Here is a 21,835-nt window from a genome sequence, read left to right as displayed (position 1 = left end):
TAAAGCGAAATGTTTTATATTACAAAAAAAAAAGAAAAATAACATCAAAAGTAATAACAAGAGTTTCATTTTTTTAACCACCAAATGATTAATCACCTCTTTGATATTAGATAAAAAAAAAGGAATAATATAATGAAGATTTAAAGAAAACCATACGCACATATAAAATAGTCAGCGGTATTGTATATCAAGAATAATACAGAGATCATTTTTCCTATATAAAAATATCTTTACAACATTTAATAGAGAATAAAAACGGATTCTACTCTTTCTACCCCTCTATTCGATACGCTTTAATTTTTTTTCCTCGTAGGGGGAAGAAAAACTCTACCAGCCGTCGCCCGGCTCGCTCTGGCGGCAGTGCGGAGCACTCGCCCACTATAAAACCTCCCCCTCTAGTCTCGCAGGGGCCGGAACTAATCCCTATGGCATGTACTCAGTCCCCACGTGATCACCCGGACTCTCTTCTATCCGATTCAAAACGACCCCGTTGCATCCTCTGGGGCGATTGACTGACGACGACTCCGGGGAGTCCCCGCCACCCATACCCAGAGGCTGGCCCCACGATCATTCGTCGTTGGACTCCGTGCCTCGGTTCATCCGCTGATCCATATTCTGTCGAATTCTCTCCTCATGCGCCTTTCCACGTATCATGGTGGAAACCACTGTCGTTACTTTATCCCACTTTTCCTTGCTGCTAAGCATTACTCTTTTATATTGTTCGCGTCCACTACTCCTTGCTCCACCAGTCCGATTCTCTTTAAGTTAGGTGACAAAACCGTTACTGTTGTAGGCATTTTGAAATCATATACGTACCCCTTTTCGGATGGAACCCGAAAATATCAAACCGGTTGTCAAGTAAGAACGATGATATTTTAAGGAATATGAGGAGTGAAGCGGTTTCCTGTCGTGCTCTTATCGAGCTGAATATTCTATTTCGTATCGGTACGCCAATCTCAACGAATTAATTATATTATATTTTTAAGAAAACAGAAAAAACACAGTTTTTCAGGTGATTTTCGAAAAAGTAAAATTTTGACATCTATAAAAAAAAATTTGACGGCGAAGAAATTTCATACACTAACTCGTTATTCTTCTTCCCCTTATTTATCTTTCTGCCGAGTTGCGGTTCAATTAAACGATTTATAAAAACACCAACGACGATTTTTTTTTTTGCAAAGAACTTGTCCGGTATCTGACCGGCATTTTAACTCATCCGTGCAAACATAATACGGGTGTAAATATTTGAAATCAAAATAAACTAAAGACGAAGATTTGAAACCGTTTTATGATTTAAAATAGTGGGCATAGAACGCAAATTTTCTAGTTCAATATTTTTATAAAAACTTTATATTATACCTTTTTGAATGTAAAAGATGTAACCGCATTTCTTTTACGCATAAAATATTGATCATTCTAATCATATAATTATATGTTTTTTACGTCTCTTTTTGGACGACAAAGTAATACGGCACAGCCATCTGTCGAGTTATATGCAGCTTAATATAATAAATGTTTTAAGGTACGAAAATAAATGATCGATTTCACGATTCTTATTTTTTAATACGTAGAGGAAGCTTTTTTGACGTCGTGTAGAATGTTTCTTCCGGTTACCATAAAAAAGAAAAATGTTAAACGTAAAATTACACGTCCGAGGACACGATTTAAAGATATATATATATTTTACATCGTTTCATTACTGTCTATTGAATTTACGTAGCGTAATGAAGTACAGCTATACGAGTTCTGATATATCAGCATATTCAAGATGACTTTTTTGAAAAACTTCACAAAAAAAATGAAATACAACTCTCATATTAAAGAATTAATTTTGGAATTAACGTATCGATTTTACGGATTAATGTTTTTAAATAGTTAAATTATTAAGGCGATCGTTATCCCATGTTTCATTATTTAACGTATCAGATTCTTATTCATTCGCTCCTAAGTACATCTGTGTCAGTGTAGAATAGATTTAAATCAATAATAAAACCCTAAAATATTTTTTTTATTAATTTATATTTTTACTACTGTTACTTTTTTGATAATTTTACGTGCAATATTTTTTCTTATTACTAATAAATCACTTTAATCCATACGTCATCGGCCGTCTAGTTTTATATACAATAAAAACTAAATCAAACCATACTTTTTTTTCTTTTTTTTAACCTCTGGAACCACCGTTAGGTATTGCTTCAGAGGATGAGATGAATGATCTTTTGCGTATGAGAATACCATGCCTGACTGGGATTCGAACCCGGGACCTCCGGATGAAAGGCCCTGATGCTACTATTCACGCCACGGAGACCGGCATTCTCTTTTACTTGAAGCGCCTCAACAAAACGTTAAGCCCGTTACCATTATTAAATATTTATTATTCTTCCCAAATCAGCTGATTTGGGAAGACGCGTTTACCATTAGACCAGCCCGGTGGGTGTTCCTTGGACGTTGTGTTTCAATTAACTACACATCTCAGAAATGGTCGAACTGAGACTGTACAAGACTACACTTCATTTTCACTCGCATACATATCATCCTCATTCATCCTCTGAAGTATAATACCTGAACGGTAATTCCCGTAGGCTAAGCAGGAAAAAGAAAAGAAAATCAATATAACGCTAACAATGAATTTTTAAACAATACTAGTTAAAACAATTCTGAAAAAACCCATGAATCTCTGCGCTCCATTCGATAGGAACGAAAATATGTGGTCGAGTAATTTCCATTAACTCTTTAAATTGCAAATTATTTTGAAATCATTGTTTTATTGAAGGTCTACATGTATTTCTTTACCATTATTTAATTTGTCTATATTTTAAACGATTAATATCTTGATCACATCTTATTTCACGTTTAAATCACTTTTATTTCTTGATTTCTTCTTCTGATCAAGAAGATAACGAAGGTTTTCCTCGATAGATCAAAGGAAATACCGGGGCAGTTCCCTTTTTTTATCCTTGAAGTTTCTTGTTTACCTATTCCTGATGAGATCTATATAATTAATTATGATTTACCTATTTTTTTTATCAATTTAAAAATAGTGTTGCACATTAAACTAATAAACAACATATTAAGAATAAATATATAGCTATTACTTGTAGTAACGTGAGTTATTGGCGCGCGCGTTTATATTTTTCTTTGTTATTAACAGTTACAATAGTAAAAGATTTATGCTAATATTTTCTAATTAATAATCACGTAAAAAATATGCGTAAATCATATCACTTTATATGAAAAAACGTGTTTATTAAAATAATAGGAATAAACAGTTAATAAAAACAATTTAATAAAGCGTAATAAAAACATACGTTTTTTCAGTCCACTTAATTACCTGTGTATTAATACTATATATTTAACTCGTATCATAATAAAATAATGATTCTAAACCTTTACTCGGCGTTAATCGCAAAAAAAACTTTAATAATGTACAACATTTTATGATACGAACGAAAGAAACTTTTACCTCTTTGCAAAGGAGTAATAATCATAGTAACAATAAATTAAATGTTTTTAACGAGTCTGTTTTTTTTTTTTACAATTAAGGTAGAATACAATCCTTCAGCAAAGAGAAGTTTATCTATGTATAAAACCAGACGGAATAAAATAAATACAAATAAAAACTATGTATATTATAAACAGAAAGAGAAAGAAGCTATTAAATATATTCGAAGAGGGATGAAATTTAAAAGGAATAGAAAGGGAAAGTAGAATTAAGGGATGTAAAGTAAAAGGATAAAAGTACTCTACAGCACCTCTTGAACACGCAATATGGCGTTCTAAGTTTATTATTTTTTTTTTTTTTTACGTTTAAACCGATAAGGAAATTTAAACGTACAGGTTGCATATCTGACGTGTAAATTTACGTAACGTTGCGCGTCGTTAACCCTCTTCTTTGTCTAATAATATCTACGTATAAATACTTAATCTAACGCCGGGATAAATTGATAAATGAGTTGTTTGCTTCGTTCTGTCGTAAATAATAATAATAATATAAATTTGAGCTGTTGCTGTTGCTGAGAAGGAAAACGAGGAAGCGAGACGGTTACGTCTAAAGAAGTAGATGAGGAAAGATAGTGAAACGGAATGACTGATGATATAAGAAGATATTCACGCGGCAGTATTCTCATGAATACGACGTATTAATCGACTTAAAAAGTTAGTCTACACGTTTTAACTTTAACTTCGCTTAGAGTTAATTTGTTTATAACAAATTAAATATTTAATAATGATTTATTGAATTAATTTACTAATTAATATCGATTACTTACTATAGAATAGAATATAAATACGATAAATATAGGTAAATAATACCTACGATTTTTTTTCATGAATATATATAAAATGAAATTGAATAATATCTACAGCGAAGATTATTTTCTTCTTTACCTTGTTTATGCAAAATCTGAAACGCGTTCTGGATTATGCACTTGGTAAATCGAAGAATCCACAGTGTAGTTCTAAGTGATACCGTTGTATTGTATAGATTGGTATTTCCTAGAAGCTCATTTATTCATTTCCTTTGCTTTTGCAAGCATAAGTAAAAGGTTTCATACAATTTTAGCTAGAAAATATTTTAGTAGACAATCGAAGAAAGCTATACATACTGATAATAAATCATTTCTCTTTTATTTGCTGTAGCAGAAGAAACAATATGTAATAATTTATTACATAGAATTATAAACCATAATACATAATAAATAGCGAATGAGAAATTTATTTGTGTTCTATTTTGTCCATTCATGTTTGAGCGACTTCAGAATATTTTTATCGATGTAGTAATTAAAAAAATCGTCTAAATTGTGCGTGCTATACTGAATTTATGAGGATTATATGGCGACGAATTGCTGGACTAAGAGAAGCAATTTTATACAAACTAAGAAATGAAAACGTTTTTATAGAAATAACTGAAAAGCGGGTTATAACGGTTAGCCTTTAGGGTAAGGAATTTTTTTACAAAACTATACTTTATATATGAAAATAATATAGAGAAAAAATTACGCTCCAAAAATAATTTCTAAAAAAAAAAAAAAAAAAAATCTTAACCAATTCGAGTGTTAAAATCATCATCAGTAGGCACTACGGAAAGAGTATGTATAACAAATGAAAAAAATATTTTAATTAAAGATAAAAATTAAAAACAGTAAAAATATTTTTTATTATTTTTCAAAATATTTTTGAGAGTAATTTTTTTTATCCAATTTATTTCATAATCCTTTGGCATTATTTTTTTCATGAAAAATAAGAATTAAAAATAAATATGAGAAAATCATTTTTTCTCTCTCTATTCACTTAATTTTGTATTAATTGTTAAAGATTTTTTGTTGTAAATATATTGTGTTTGCTTATATGAATTTTGAAATTCATTCATTCATCCTTTCGTTCGAATAATTACTCCCAGATATTTAAAAAGCTTTACTTTTTTAATTTTTCCGTATATTGTATTTAAAAATTCGGTGAATCTTTTTAGTTAAATAAAAAAAATCAGCTTTATCAAGCGATAAATGTTTGAAAATCATTTATTAAAAGTAATAAAAAAAATTAATACATTATTATTTTTTTTTTTGTCTCACAGATCATGTGTTTAAAATCGGTTCCGATTAAGGAACTAATAGTAAATTTCATAACAAAAAAAAATTGCATGAAGAGAGGTTTCCAGCAACACCCTCAATAAAGCGAACGTACAGAAATAAACATACAGCAACCCGCCACGTAATGGATGATTGGATGATCAGCCCGCGTGTCACTGCTATACTATTGTTCTCTAAAACACTGGCACACCATGATGAGTCATCTCTTACTAACATAAACATGATGAAACTGTTTACGAAACAAATATATTGTAACAAGACTGCTATAACGGGCCTGAGTAACAGATTCAGTTAAAAAGAATTACCATCGTATTCTTAATTTCTCCGTGTATACGTCAAATCATCTGGATAGCAGAGCACATAGGGGTACTGCACTGTAAATCAAAAGCTCCTTGAAGGATCACCAACTACCTGTGTTCCTCATGGTTCAGGTTCAGGTGACCACGGTCGAAATCATGGACTGGCCTCAGCCAGTCTATCAGATAATCTACGATGAACTGCTCTCCTTGCCATGCGGTAACCAGTAAATTTTTCTCGGAATTCTTTCCTACCTTAGGTTCCCAATTTATTGCAGGAGAGGATTGGAACGCGAAGCATTCTGTATACCGGTACCGACTTGCAACCACTTCAGGTAGAACGTTAAAGAATTGAATTCACAATCTACATCTCAACATGGTCTGACGGTTATATATCCTACTTACTGGCTTAAAGACCCAACTATAATACCGGACTTACTAAACTTCTAAGACATTTCGGGTATGTTGTCTCTAAACACCTCGGTTCGAAATAGTTACGATTCGACTTCGTACCGCTCACCTGTTTTACTCACCTTAAGTACGACGGCGATTAGAAAGAGAAACATATCCTTCATAACAATAGAAGAGACTAGAACTCATATCGGAACTGGATTAGAGAGGAGCTACGGGTTCCATTGAAATGTTCTGACGACTTCTATTACGTCACATATTATCTGACATCGATCATGCGAGAGTGAGCCTGCAATCAACACGTGAGGTGAGTTATAAGGAGAGGAAAGAGACGAACTATCCGAGAGTGATTATGGACGTTATTATTACAAAAATAGGCGACTCAAGAGGAAGTGGAATGCTACAAGAGACCCGAAAACAGAACATTCCTAAACAGGGCTGCGCGAAGGTTGAAAGTATTGCTGAGGACAATTAGTAATGAGGCTTTGAAAGAATGACAAATTAATTAACGTGTAAGTTAATTAATAATATGAATCGTAAATTTAAATAAGTTTTAACTTTACATTACTGGAAATTATTAACATAAATATTAAAGTCGGATACTAAATAATGGCCAAATAAAATAATATCGTGAAATAAATTTAATAAGAATAATTTGAATAACATTTTTATTTTCAGAAACAGGGAATCAAATAAATTTCCTTTAAATAAAATTTAATTAATTTTTATTTTTTACTGATGATTAACCATAAGTTCTGAGAGAAAAAATTCGACAGTAATATTTGTCTTTATTTTGCTAAATTTTAACGTACTCAGCTTGAGGGAATATTCTGTAGGCTACCTTTTGTATTTTAGATACACAATTGTGTTCTTTTTATTAATGAAAAGTACAAGTAACTTACATAACGCTATGAAGATATTATGTTGTAGAACAGAATTCATAACTAGGTGGAATGATGAGAGTTAAAATGAAGAGAATGAAAGCTAAATTAAAGTCAGAATGTATTTGTTGGAAAACATTTTATAAAACGTTTGAACCCTTAAAAGACTGCTTGAGGTAGATTCCTTGGATAATTTTTTGCATAACGGAAAGGAATGTTGACAATAAAATATGTAATGAAAAGTGGGCTAAACTTAAAATATTAGACGGCAGGAAATGTAAAATTTACAGGTATGTTGATTTTACGAGGTTATTAACAACAACTAATTGTACCTAACAAATAAATTGAACGATGTTAAAAATTGATGTACATTTTTTTTTATATTACACGGATATTTAATGACGTTTCATAATTTTTGCCTGATTATAAATTATTATAAAAATAAAAAGTTAAATTTAATTTTAAAATTTAATTTTTTGTTATCTATTTATTTCGAATAAAAATTAAGTTAAATGGGTCTTCTGCAGTAGATTATTTCTCAAAAATTTTAAACTACGCTTTCAGGCCTCCGGTACGACTATAACAAAACACAGTTGATTACGCTTTGAAAAACAATTTGAGATAAATTAGGTTAAGTTAGGTTAGGATAGCTTTTTTAAAATTGGATCGTCTATTGTAGAAGATCTTTTCTTGAATCTATTTATAATTTTAAATTTAAATTGTACTTAATTTAACCGTTATTTTAAATCATATTTCTATTTAAATTTTCTCGAAAAAAATTAATTATTATTACATTTAAATTATTTTGATGAAGATAATTTCTATTTTCAGTTTCCAGGTTGCGAAGCGGCATGTAAATTTATGGATAGTAAGAGAGGTTCACAAAGAACACCGGTACTTGTACGCAGAGGAGAAGAAGTATTAAAAATTAAAGGTCAAGAAACAAAATGGCCGTCACCTACGTCTGATTCAGAAGGTCCGTGGGTATATTTAGTCATGAGAAGACTCGATAATACATGGCGTCAAATCACGCAGACTTTAGAAAATTCTGCAAAAATACCGATCGGTGGTACGATAAGAGTTCTCGTCGTCGGAAGAGAAGGTTTGTTTACTATATACAGTCCTTCACCCGAATCGCCTACGCCACGCGATACGGCGAGAAATGTTTTATATAGTCTAGGACGTAATACCTTGCTGTTGGACAATCAAATAGAGAACGGTTACGGACAAGGGAAAAGAATAAACACAGCAAAATCGGTTACAAATGCTAAGGTAAGAACTTAGAAAATTAATTGGTTTATTTATGAAAAATGTAATTTGTAGTTTTTAATTTATCCGTATTTGGCAAAAAATAATATTTTTTGCGACCGTAGAAAATTTCAAATTCTTAGTCACATTACCCTCACCTCAGCAACTGTTAAATCCATATTTTTCATTATCGAATCCAAAATCAGAAAATAGAGTCTACGTTTTACTCTACGCAAAGATTAGAAATGTTTATCAGAATTTTTTTATTTTAAGAAATATAAAATTCCATTTCGCGAAAACCAATAATAAATTTCTTACCTAAATTATTTATAAAACAAAAAAAAAATTATTCCAAATAATCAATATATAAATTATTCGTCACGATGAGGTACCACCGATTAATAATTTTTTTTTTTTTTTTTTTTGAAAAGATCTGAATTCGAATGACATATTACTTCAAATGCCAAGCTATTCAGCCAATCGGCATTTCGACAATCAAACTTTAGATATCTCGAATTAGACATCTTTTACATTTTTAATGCAAAAAAATAAATCTTCCAACGGTAAATTATAAATTGAAACAAACTAAACAGTCTTTTTCCAGTAATTTCTATAAATAATAAAAAAATTACGACAAGATATAAAATTCTGACATTGTATTTATGAATGTATGTGTTTTTACACGAAATGAAAAAATGAAACGGTTATTTCAAAAAAAAAATAAATAAATAAATGATTAGGAAATAATAATAGTCATTAAACCGAAAAGCTAAACTACTCGTATAACAACTGTTCACAATTTAAATGAAGTGTAGATTAGGTTACCAGGAAACTGGTTTCAGAATCGAGAAACTAAGTATTTCACTTTAATAAAAAAAGTAGTTTTTCACTTTAATCTACAATTATTGGATAAATTAATATAATGGAACAAACTTATATAAAGCTTTAGTAATCGAAATAATTAAATCTAATTTTATAAATCTAAAAAAATTATTTAATAATTTACAAAATTACAATTCCACGATTATCAAAGCAGGTAATTTTTATCTTGAGTTATGAAAAATTGAAACATAATTTAAGCAAAATTATCAAAATCTGACAATATTCTTTACCGAACAAAATTATAAAAATTTATCATTATTATATATCCTGTACTATAAACTAACGTTAACCGACCGAACGGCATTCGGAATCAAGAAACTAGTATCAATATTTGAACCCAACGGGTTTGGGTCTTCGCAAATTAGCTTATTTCGAAGTCGAGAGTTCCAACGTTCAAATCCTAAAACAGGCACTTTTATACGAATTTGAATACTAGATCGTGGATACCGATGTTCTTTGGTGGTTGGGTTTCAATTAACAATACATCTCAGAATTGCTTGACCTGAAATTGTACTAGACTACTGGACTACTGTTCACTTATACATACATATCATCCTCTAGAGTAATACCTGACGGTGATTCCCGAAGGCTAAACAGAAAAACAAATCATTACTATTTGAGTTACTAGTAAGTTAAAAAAAAAAAAAAAAAAAAAAAGAAAAAAAAGAGTCATATATGTTTGAAAACTTAAAAGAGTTATATTACAATAAAAAACAAATCAATTCCACGATTAACGTTTTCAAGAAATCCAAGTATTAACTTAAGATAGCATGAATAAGAATGAATGTATATTGTTTACTCGTGTAACTCCCTATAACTTTTGTCTGTCATTCACAATGTACATGTATTTCTCTTCTCTGAAGAGACATAGCAGTAGTCGGCAAAAAACAACTAATATACACTTATAACATGTTAATGAATTCAGTCCGAATTAATTCATCTGCAATCGTTTAAATAATACTTTAAAAATCATTTATTTTAAAATCTAGCGTGAATGTAAACGGATCGAATTCAAATATGTTTTTACGTTAATTTATTTAATCGGCTAATAACCGATTAAACTGTCTTATATTAATTATATTTTATATATAACTTTGTTACATTTTTTCCATATTAATTATTTAATTAAATACTTTATTAATTATCCCATATATACTTATCGAAGAACGTATTCATCTTGTAACAGTATCGGTCGTACTGTGTTTCTCAGCAACATGCCTGCTTCTTGAAGAAAGTTAGAATATATTAGAAATTAAATTTATAACTTAGCTGTTTATTAAGGAATCTAATAAGCTGTTTGTTTGCTATTAAACTTTATTTCTTGAATGTGACAATTACACTTTAGACATTTACTCAAATCTTTCAACTTATAATTTATTTCTAAATTATAGTTTTTTTGGTTTTCTGAGATAAAGTTTTCGGTCTGCTACCGAATCACGTTCTGCAATAGATAGCTGAATAATGTACGCAAGTGAAAATTTTTTTGTGTGTTTATTTTTCTGAACGATGAAACTATAAGTAAATTGTACAGTTTATAATAATGACGGGAGAGAGAAGAATCTGACAATATAAAGGTTTAAACACAGTATAGTACAACAACAAGTATAAAGAATAAAAATATAAGCGTAACAAAGTTGAAACAATTAGAAAATTAACTGTTATGAACAAAAAAAAAGTTAAACTGTAACATAACATAGGTATTGTGAACAATTAAAGTAAACGGTTGAGATCAATAAAATTAACAATAAGCAACTGAGTATCAAAAAAATTGTCAAGAGAGAGTCGTACATGAGAAAAAAGGAAGACATAATGAATGATACAAAATGATATTCATCGCAAAAGAGCCTCTAGAACCAATACATGTAATCTCATTTTTAGTCGTCTCACATCTTCGCTATTATCCAAAAGATTAACAGCCAGATTGTTTTTTGGTGCGCATTAATCACATACTTCGTATTTAGCTGGTGGATTTCTTCACGAATATATGGCACCCCTAGGTAATCGTGGATCTCCTTGTTCTTCGCAAACCATGGAGCCTACGATATGTTCTGGAATCTTTGGATGACGTCGATATTGCTATCGATTGCCGTACCGATAAGTTGAATCCCGTACGCCCATACTGACTTTAAAAACGCTTTGTACAGTAACAAATTTCAAATTTTCGTGTTTTTTTTTTTATTATTTCATTACAATCAGACAGTGGGATCAGAAAATATTGTGGGTTGAAACTTTTCGGCCGATTTAATTAACAATGTCTTCATCGTCTACTTTATTGCTATTGATACATGTGTCGTTCCCGATAAATTAACACAAATTTAAATCAATTAACCAAACTTTGAACGTGTTCTGACAATAGCCGAAAGTTTCCAATCAATAAGTCTAATGGAAAGATAAAATTTAACAACAAGGCTGTTAAAATATTTTAACAAAAATATTTTTCAATTTTTTTTTAATCACAAAATATTACTCTTTATTACTTTTTCTTTGAATCGTTTCCAAAATTAAAGCATTTATTAACTTAATTTTTGCTGAAATTTAAGTTTTAATTTATAACAACGACGTTACTATTTGATATTTGGTAATGCGGTTCTTATTTGTAATAATTTTAGTATGTTTTCATTTTAATTAGTATTAGTATTGAATGGAATAATTAGTTTACGTAGTGTTTATATTATTACCACATTAAAATCACACGATTGTAGTTTTAATGATTGTGACTAAAGTAATAAAAACAATTTTTACGCGAGTAAAAAACTGTTATAATTTTTTTTTTTTTGTTAATTAAGTATAAAAGAGCTCGAGAAAAGAAATTTAATAAAAAACAATCTACAGTAAATATTCGTTCAAGAATTACTAATTATGATATTCAGTAGTAAGACATACAAATTAACCCATCTGCAGTCTAAGTCAGCTTAAAAACGAAAACTTTGGTTCTCCAAAAAAATAATAAATAAGTAAAAGTATAATTAGTTAATGATTATGAAGAAATTTGTAATAAATTAAAAATTTTCAATGAAAAGTTGTTAAATTATTTGTTATCTATAAAAATAATAGAAGAGAGTTTGGTGAAAATTTTGAGTTCCCCGATTAGAAACAAGGTATACGGTTGTATATTACGTGGAAAATTAAGCAGTTAATAATTAGTTTAAAACTATTTATAAAACTGATATGAATTTTATGAAAATAATATAAATAATAATTATAAATCCATTTAGATATGTCAGTAAAGGATATGTTTTATCCACTGAATACTCGGTTGTCATGAATTTCTCACTACTTTCGTGACAGTTTTTCAGACAAAATGGAATAATTACTAAAGCTTGGAAGTGACTGTTTATCTCAGTATGTCGACCGCTAGGGAAGAAGTAATTGTTACGAATGAAGGAGAAAGTGGAATAAACGTCAGGTTTTATGGTAGTTGTCAAAAAAGGAACCGTCATCCCCGAATGGGATTACCGAATCATCATTACGATAATGGAAAAACGTTAGACGATGAATGCTTTAAAAATGCTGCAGAAAAAATGTAAAGGTAAAAAAAATTGCGATCATGATCACTTCTACCGATAAAAAACAGATTAGTGAAAACGTAGAAGTGGAAGGAAGCGATTAAAGAAACATAATAAAAGGTTGTGGAACAAGAAATTAAAAAAAAAAGACCGGAGTAGAATAAAAGTGATACCGGCTATGAAGCCGAAGCTTATTAATAATTTAGTTAAATATTACAATGAATTTTTAAATCCCATGATTTATATTATTCAATAAAATTAATTCTGCAAGAATTTATTTTTTGCTAGAGTTCAATACATTTTTTCAAGGATGAAAGTTTTGATAAAATGAACCGACTTAAAGAATATCTATTTGTAAAACTGTTAAAATAGATTATCTAAATGTTTTTACTTATACCTCGGAAACCATAAAAAAATCAAAAGCAAGCTACGTATATTAATAGTATTTCAGACTAATATAGCCGATAAGCATACATATTAGGCTGAAACAAATTCAAGCAGGCAGCTTCAATATTTATCATAAACTTGATCGTGAAAATATATTTAAAACAGTTGGAGAAGTATGTTCTTGTACCCTGAAAAAGACAGAAATTATATTTCACAAAGTTAGAATATCTTAATTAACTAGATAATCGTATTTGAAACTTAATCCTTTATTTACAATTTCAATAAATTACTATTACATGTATTAAACGCCCGCTAGGGCTTTTTGTCAAGAAATTTGATCAAATCCAGATGATCAAAGATATTAAAATTCAAAGTTTGAATTTTTATAGTTATTTTCAAAGAATAAGAAATCTGTAAATAAAGTGATGAAACTGGTTCAGAAAACCTTTTTATTTACAGTCCAATTATATATAGACTCTATCACCTTCGAAATAGTTTCCTTGGGAAGCCACGAGACGCTTCAAGCAGGTTTCCCACTCTTCATAGCAGGGTTGGAACTCAGAAACCGGAATATCCTTCAGATGGTCGGCTACATTTTTTTATGCTTTTCCAAAATGGCGTCCTCTGAGGTTGTAAATAGGAAAAAGTCGCAGAGACTCAATTCAGGTGACTTGAGAAACTACAGGAACATTTTTCTTTGCCAAAAACTGATTAATTGAGAGTGCAGTGTGACAAGTAACATTGTCATGATGCAGCATCCAATTGTCTTTGATGGCTGGTCTCACGCGGGTAACTCATTATCGCAGTCTTTCAAGAATTTCTAGGTAAACATTTTGATTTGCAGTCTGTCCTGTAGGCAAAAACTCCTTATGGACAATGCCATTAATATCGAAGAAACAAATTAGCATGGTTTTAATTTTTGAATTACTCATTTTTGCTTTTTTAGGATGTAACTGATTCCATCTGAAAATGCTTTAAACCAACTTGAGCTCGTGACACAGCGTCATCTCCATACGCTCTTTTCTATTTTGAAAAAGTTTCATGCACCATTTTCATCGAGTTTAACATAAAAATAGATTGCACAACGTTGCTCATAATCAGTAGTAACACTCATTTTTGTCACCCACAACAAAAACTCGTTTGACCAAAAGTTTGTTTACGTCTCACCTGGCAGTAATAAACTAAAAATATTAATATATAATATAAAGCAGCTATTCATGTAACCATATGTTTACTAGTAACTTTACAGTGTTGTCGCTTTGGATCCCAAAAAATCTAGTCTTATTACTTTTTTTACAGACCTCGTATATGGAATTCAACCGACTCGTTGATATTTAAGGATAATTAATAATTATTATTCATAAATCTGATAAGACAATAAGAATTATACAATCGTGTAATTTTATTTGGATAAAAAATCTTCGTGAAAACTGTTATTTATGTAGAGAAAAAAATTAGAACTTTTTTCAAAAATTTAAACAGAAGAAAATCACGAAACACTAAATTCTGATCCGGTATTACCTAGGATGATTTCATCTTATCGTAATTGAAAAAATGAAATATTTTTTTTACAAAATGTATAAAAAATATTAGGCTAAACTGACTTCAACCAAAACGTAATGTACTCATTTATTACTTTCTGTAATTTATTTAAAGTATAAGAGTATGGTAGCCGAACGACGGATGCCGGATAACAACAAAGTAAAAATCTCGATATGAATTCTTTTTTTTTAATTATCTTTTCTTACGTCAAATCTGCCTGATAAAATTGTTTCAATGAAAAAAGTGATATAATGCAACAAATACAATCTTTTGGAAATATTTAAATTAATTTACACGAAAAAAGAGAAAATTTGTTTGTGATAAACAAACTTGCGTTCATCTGAAACTTCCTACGCAGTTCGGTGTCCTTTTATTCCAAGATCAAAAACGAAATTTTTATTCAAAAAATACGGAACATTATGGTTATTCAACGGCATAAAAGAATTTTTAATTAATTAATAATCCTTTGACTCGGTATAAAATCATATTATAAAGGCAGTTGTTTAATATCAAAACATATGTTCAGATTCAGTAAATGTTATTAAAAATCAATTTGAGAAGGACTTTAGAATTTAAAGGTCTTTCTGTTAGTTCACACACGGCTCCTGTTGTCTGCTCCGTGCAGTTCACACAGCTCCTTTCAGGTGCACTCAGCTCCTAACGATTCAGCATCTCCGTTACATACTAAATAAGCCGGCTCCACATTAAATTCAGACAGTCTTCTTCTAGCCTTCTTCTATCAGTCTTCATGGACACAACGTAAAAACTTACAATGTATTATTTATGGAATCATTAAAAGCATTTATACATTTATACATAATCTTGTATCATTCATTCAAATATTAAAGGATCATATCTAATTATAACTGATAAATACCTATATTTATTTATTAATTAAACCAACGGTAAATATATAGAGTAATTACCCTAACCAAGATACTACACTAAGGCGGATATTATCTCGGCAATAAATATATAATAATAATTATAATAAATCTCGACAATTAAGTATTGTATATTATCCCGAATTGAAATCTCCTTAAAAAATTACTTTATAAGAAAAGCGATTAAAACGCGATTGATAACATAAGGTAAAAAATTAATCAATATCTGATTAAATATTATTATTATTATTCTGAAAACAAACAAAATTAGTCTTAATCATATTTTTTTTTAGAAAAATTAATTTTTTTTATGTTTCAGATCGGTAAATGGGATTTAAGACTGATATCATTAATCCATCAACAAGTGATAGTTATCGCTGAAGTAGCATGGGATTCACAAAAAATAAATCCGCAACAGAGATCGGTATACCTTGTTACTTGGGAAGTCGATGGTGGAGGATTGCAAGGAAATCTTTTCACAGATTCCACTTGTGTAACGTTATCGTTATGGCCCGATACAATTTTTCATATTCAGGTACGTTATAACAAAATAAGGTATATATTGCATATAATTTTTTACTTAACGATTACTCGTTATACTTTACACCTTTATATTCGTACATCGGATATTACTTTATTTATATAAACACAGGAAAAATAAATCATATGCTAATATCTAAGTTACTAATCTACGTACACATTCAAATGACTTTGAATTAGCCGCTAGGAGCCCGAAAAATTGTTCTGTAAAATCTCAGGTATCGGATTCCTGAATAACAGATCCTTCAATCACGATCTAGAGCAGATGTTTTCCTATATACTCAGCAGGTTGTCAACGTCAAATTTTCGACAATCTATTCTTACGTTAAGAATACATTAGATTTTACGGTCGATAAAATATTTTCCAGTCGATACCGATAGCTATGCAAGGCATCGCTTCGCTTCGCTTCGCTTAATCCCTAGTTGGCGTTTGGATCGAATCGACTCCTAAGACCGTACGCTGCTGTGGGTGACAGTGGTTGTCTGATTTCATTAATAAGACGCTTCCATGCACGGCGATCCACGGCCGTTGTCCTGGCTTCATTAAGGTTTAGGTTAAGGTTAAGGTTTTTTATGTCATCATTGATATGCAAGGTATATTTTGGTAATACAACATGAAATTTTAAATGTCAGTATTGATGATTACGGAGCATATCCTTCGCAGGTAGCTGAAATGTTTACTTACACGAGCTCTTTCTGTTACCGTGTAGTTATCTACATATCTTAAAAAATTAAAATAAAAAAAAGTACATTTTTACAATTTCAGTCTCTAAACAAACATCTCTATACTATTATTTTTCATGAAATGTCCTCCATATAATTTTATATATACTGATGAAGTAGATGTTTATATGAAAACCCACTTGACCCGATGAAAAATAAAATAATTTAATAATAATTAAATAAATAAATTTAATAATAAAATGTTATTATTATTATTAAATTTTATTTTTTTTATTATTAAATTTAATAATTTTATTTTATTTTATTATTTTATCAAATAAATTGATAGTAGTGACTATCAATTTATTTATAATATATATTCAGGAAATAATTATATTCAGGTGCTACAAAACACAATTCACTAGGGTACTACGTATTTTCATGTATTTTAAACTTTTCATCTCTATTTTCTCTTTTACTCTGCAACGGCGTTTGGATTATTAATCTTTAAATTATTTTCATCGTTAATTTATTACGGTATTTTAAAACATAGTAAGGTAGAAGAAGCTAGTTCTTTAAGGAATCCTATCCGTCTCGTGCTAGAAATTAAAATGATAATTTGTGTTTAGTTGTTTTACGCGAATGATATTTGTAGAATTTAAATATCCTTAACTGGATTTTTTTAGTATCTAAAAGTCTTTAATGTTTATGTTAATGTCTTTAATGTGTTTTTTAGGAAATAATTCAAAAACAATTTCACGGCTTTTGTGTCGCAGTATTGTGGGTGCAATTGATTGTAATATCAAACTAATATATTTTTATTATGTATTTTTTTAATCGAGTCATTTAAATATTCCAAGGGTAACTGTTAGATCGATCCGTTTTATTTAACAAAATAATGATTAATCTAGACGTAACTGTTATTCCCTGGCACAAGTTGATATTATACTTGGAACAGTATAGAAAATTTAAATTCTAAAAAAGAATGCGCTAAATCCAGGCAAATGAAGGCTTTATTTAGGTAAAGAATATAAATCATCAGTCAAAAAAAAGTTAAATAAATTCAACAAAAATAAAAAAATTAAGATTAAATAAAAAAAAAATGAAATGTAAAAAGTCTTTAACTAAATAAATAAAATCAAATTAAAGTTTAAAACTAAAAGTACAAAAATTTAATTGCTCTATTTTTTTATTATTTTTTTATCAGAACTGTAAAGAAATATAAATTATCTTTTTATAATAAGATTTAAAAAGTAGAATAGTAATAGTGAAACGACAAGAGTTAAAAAAGTCCCGAAGAATGAGATCATATTATATGTCCTCTATTGTAAAATGCGTCACACGTTGAATATTTTTTTCTTCTTCGATGAGCTTTAATTTTCTACCGATTTATAGAAAAATTTGCATAGTTTGCAACAAAAAATAACATAACACATAAGACTATTTCTTCTTTTTTTTTTTTATTTAAAGAATAAAATGCAGTTTTAGGTATTTAAATGATTAATTCCTCACTTTTAGATTACTAGGTTTTTTTTTTTGTGTGAGATATAAAATGGTAACCGTATGAAATTTCATTAAAATCAATCCATAAGTAAAATATAACAGATAGTCAAAAACAGGAAAACGTTTTTGTGAGATTCAGTAGGCGAAAAAATAAAATTAATAAATTCATTAAACAATATAGAAAGAACTTTATTAATAAATATAAGTTTATGTAACGTGAAAATAACTTTTTTGTTTTAGCAAAAAGTGTTTTTTCGTTTAAGATTTATTTTCTTAAAATTTTTAAGTACTTAATAAAATGAAATATAAGCGAACATTTATAGTAGTAAGCGTTATAAATAAATTATATAATACTTTGTTAAAATTTATGTGTAGACGGTGAAATGCATACAGGGCTGTGTAGACCGCTTTAATTTAAGGTACGCAGTACGGCGAGGTATATATTTCATTTTAAAATTAAGGTGCAATATTTATAAAATATGTAAAATAATACTAATAATAGTCGCGGGGTGTAGTCAAAATTTATGTCTGCGGTGGGATCTTAAGAAAACACCGCATTGTTAGCACAGCTACATTGTTTAAAATAAATTCGTACATTAGGATAAAATTATTATTTTTACGATTATAAACTTAAAGTAATTATATATGATTTACATAATAATTATAATTTATACATATGTAAAATATTTAGAATGATTTTTGTTTACATATACCATAGTGAACTGTAAAACTTTGTTTATCCCTTATGTTTTTCTTCTCTTTTTTTATACGTTCAAACGTTACCAAATACACCGATTTTAATGATATATTTTTTATTTTGTAGATAAAGTTTCTCCATTGATCCTGTGGATTGAATTTCTTCCAGGAAACTAAATTGAAAGAATTTTTTTAACGAAAACTTATACGATTTATGAACACGATTTGATTATATACTCAACGTAGTATCATCAGGTGGAATTTCAAGAAAAGTCTTATAAATTCTATATTAAAATACCTTTTATCGAAAACAAAATTTGTCGAAGATGCTTTGAAAACTAAAACGATAATACATATTCTAATAATTCAAATTTACCTTAATTCAAACTCGTTAGTATTGCCTAGAAATCGTTCTTAACATTAAATTTGTTATTGTTATTTACAATCCGTTTTTCTCCTTCTGTTTTCTCGCAATCAAATTTTTTCATACGGGCAACGTTTTTTTGTAACCTTACGTTAATAAAAAGTTTAAAATAAAAATAAACTTTACCGATCTCCGTGGTAAAGTGGTAACGTCTCGGCCTTTTATCCGGAGGTCCTGAATTCGAATCCCGGAATAGTATTTTTCATACGCTGCAATTACATCGGGTTATATGACCGTAACAGTCGATCCCTGCAATCTCAAAAAAGAAATAAAAACTTTAAAAGATAATTATGTAAGCGACTCGCACACGATAAATTAAAAATAAGAAAATTGCCTTTTTATTTCTTCATAATATTTTGAGGTTTTGTAGAATTAAACTTAATAGCAACATGTTACTGGAAGGTATTTATTTTTGATTTACCGTTTGTTGTAAAAAGTTTGAATTTAAACAGGGAAAGTTTTTTTAATTATTTAGAATAAAGAAAAATCGGTATTATTTTTATTGAATCTAGATCGTATAAACGTTTATTTTATGCGTATTAGAATCACTAATCAAACCAAAAGAAATTGATTCTGTGCAAGACAATGGAAAAGTACTGTGTTCCCCTACTCTTACATATTGTTCTTAAATGTCAGAAAATTTTTAGGATTGTACGCAAAATGAAAAAATAAATTATTTTCCTTATACTATCGGTTATGATGAAGATTTTTTTCAGGTAAAAAAGTTAATTTAAACTACTGTTAACTGATAAAATCAGAGATTAATTGTTCCGAAGTTTACAGAGAATTATTTAAAGTAAGGAATAAATTTAATAAAATAGACCTATTTATTTTATTTTTCTAATCGTTTATATTTATAAGCTTCTTACAAGTAAATGTCACAAAAATAATGACTTCATCCAAATTAAATCACTTTCTTCTCTACTGCTTTCTAGTTTCATCGTAGGTGTTTTTAAGCGGTCTCAATCTTCATTGTACATCCCACGTTTGATTTATTCAAGACGGCTTTCCACGTATCCGTTACCCGCTTCTAGGACACGCTCCTTTAGGTTTATCACTCAAGGTTACTACTGTGCGAATAGAACGTAGGGACGAATATCAAAATCGGCATGCGGTTTCATAAAATAAATTCGACTCGGTGACCGAGACGAAAGGAAACCATTTCAACATTATTAAATATTTTTACGCTTACATACACGTCCATCTGAAACCTTATCATATGTACCCATGAAACGGTACGACTCTGGGCATTTGACACTCGGTAACATCGGATCTCCCTGTTCTTATATCTCTGATATTCGGTGTTATGCTTTAGAGTGACTGAATGGGGTGGTAGCCGGAGAAATGCCAAGCAAACCAATACATGTCCATCTGAAGTATAATATCTGAGGGCTTCGTCAAAAAGTCAAAGGCGTTTTCAAGATAAAAAATAGGCTCCTGATCATTTTCGTTCTCATAATTACGAAATGTTTCACTGATATTTAGAAAATTAAAATATTTAATTTACTGATGTATTTACATCTATAAATGGAATATTTACTAAAACGAATATTGGTTTGCTTGGCATTTCTTCCTCCACCACCCCATTCGGTCGCCCTAAAGCATACGACCGGTTTGCACTACAAACGGCTACTGAGCCTCGAACGGTTTAGCGACCAGTATCCTAAATACCTCCTAGAGCTTAAGTAACAGCGAAAACGGACTAAGCGCAATGCCATACACCACCGGCTTATGTGTCCCAACCACTCACTTGTCATATATTTGCTAATATGGGTAGGCGCACCCCGTCAACTACTAAAAATATATATGACATCCATAAATTAAAATTTATTTTGTCTAGACAGCAATTCGCTGCCAGGCCTAGGTCGCTGAATGCCAGGAAGTACTTGTCCACCATATTAAACCGCTTGGAGCCTTAATAGGCTGGTGGTCAGCCATATATATCTCTAGTTAGCTTCCTACAGCAGTACGGTAGGAGTCTTTTCCCTTAGGTAAACTACTGATACCGGTTGAACAAAGTAACCGCATCAAGGAACTCCCACACGGTTCGACAATGCTGCTCTCGCCACATTGACTCGCCGCTTGTGAGTGTCCAATTTTCCCATTGACCTGTAAGTTTCAGGGTGACCCAGTCTCTACTAAAACGAATAATTATTTATTCTTAAAGAATAACAATATTCATCTCTAATTAACCAGACGACGGTAACGTTTTCCTACAACTCAACAAAATACTTCGCCTTTCGGAAAAGGACGTTATTATGCTTCCCGTAGCATTTTTAAGAAATTACAGAACTGTTTAAAAACATCTTGTCATCAATTTATTTAGAATACAACAAAAAAATTTTCTTTTACAGAAAAAATATTTCCCTGTCGATGAATTTTTA

At 29.8% G+C, this 21,835-nt stretch overlaps 1 protein-coding gene across 1 annotated transcript in view; it reads left to right on the top strand.

Annotated features, from left to right (window-relative positions):
- Positions 1-21,835, top strand: part of LOC142331275 (uncharacterized) — a 312,960-nt gene that overhangs the window by 265,836 nt on the left and 25,289 nt on the right. The window contains exons 4-5 of the mRNA XM_075377054.1: positions 8,008-8,448; positions 15,945-16,160. Of these exons, the coding sequence (XP_075233169.1) occupies positions 8,008-8,448; positions 15,945-16,160 (657 nt within the window). The remainder of the gene's footprint in view (positions 1-8,007; positions 8,449-15,944; positions 16,161-21,835) is intronic.

This window comes from Lycorma delicatula, chromosome 10, assembly GCF_047948215.1.
Source record: "Lycorma delicatula isolate Av1 chromosome 10, ASM4794821v1, whole genome shotgun sequence".
NCBI lineage: Eukaryota > Metazoa > Arthropoda > Insecta > Hemiptera > Fulgoridae > Lycorma > Lycorma delicatula.
The sequence above is the reverse complement of the archived record's forward strand: the minus strand, read 5'-3'. Positions and strand labels throughout refer to the sequence as shown.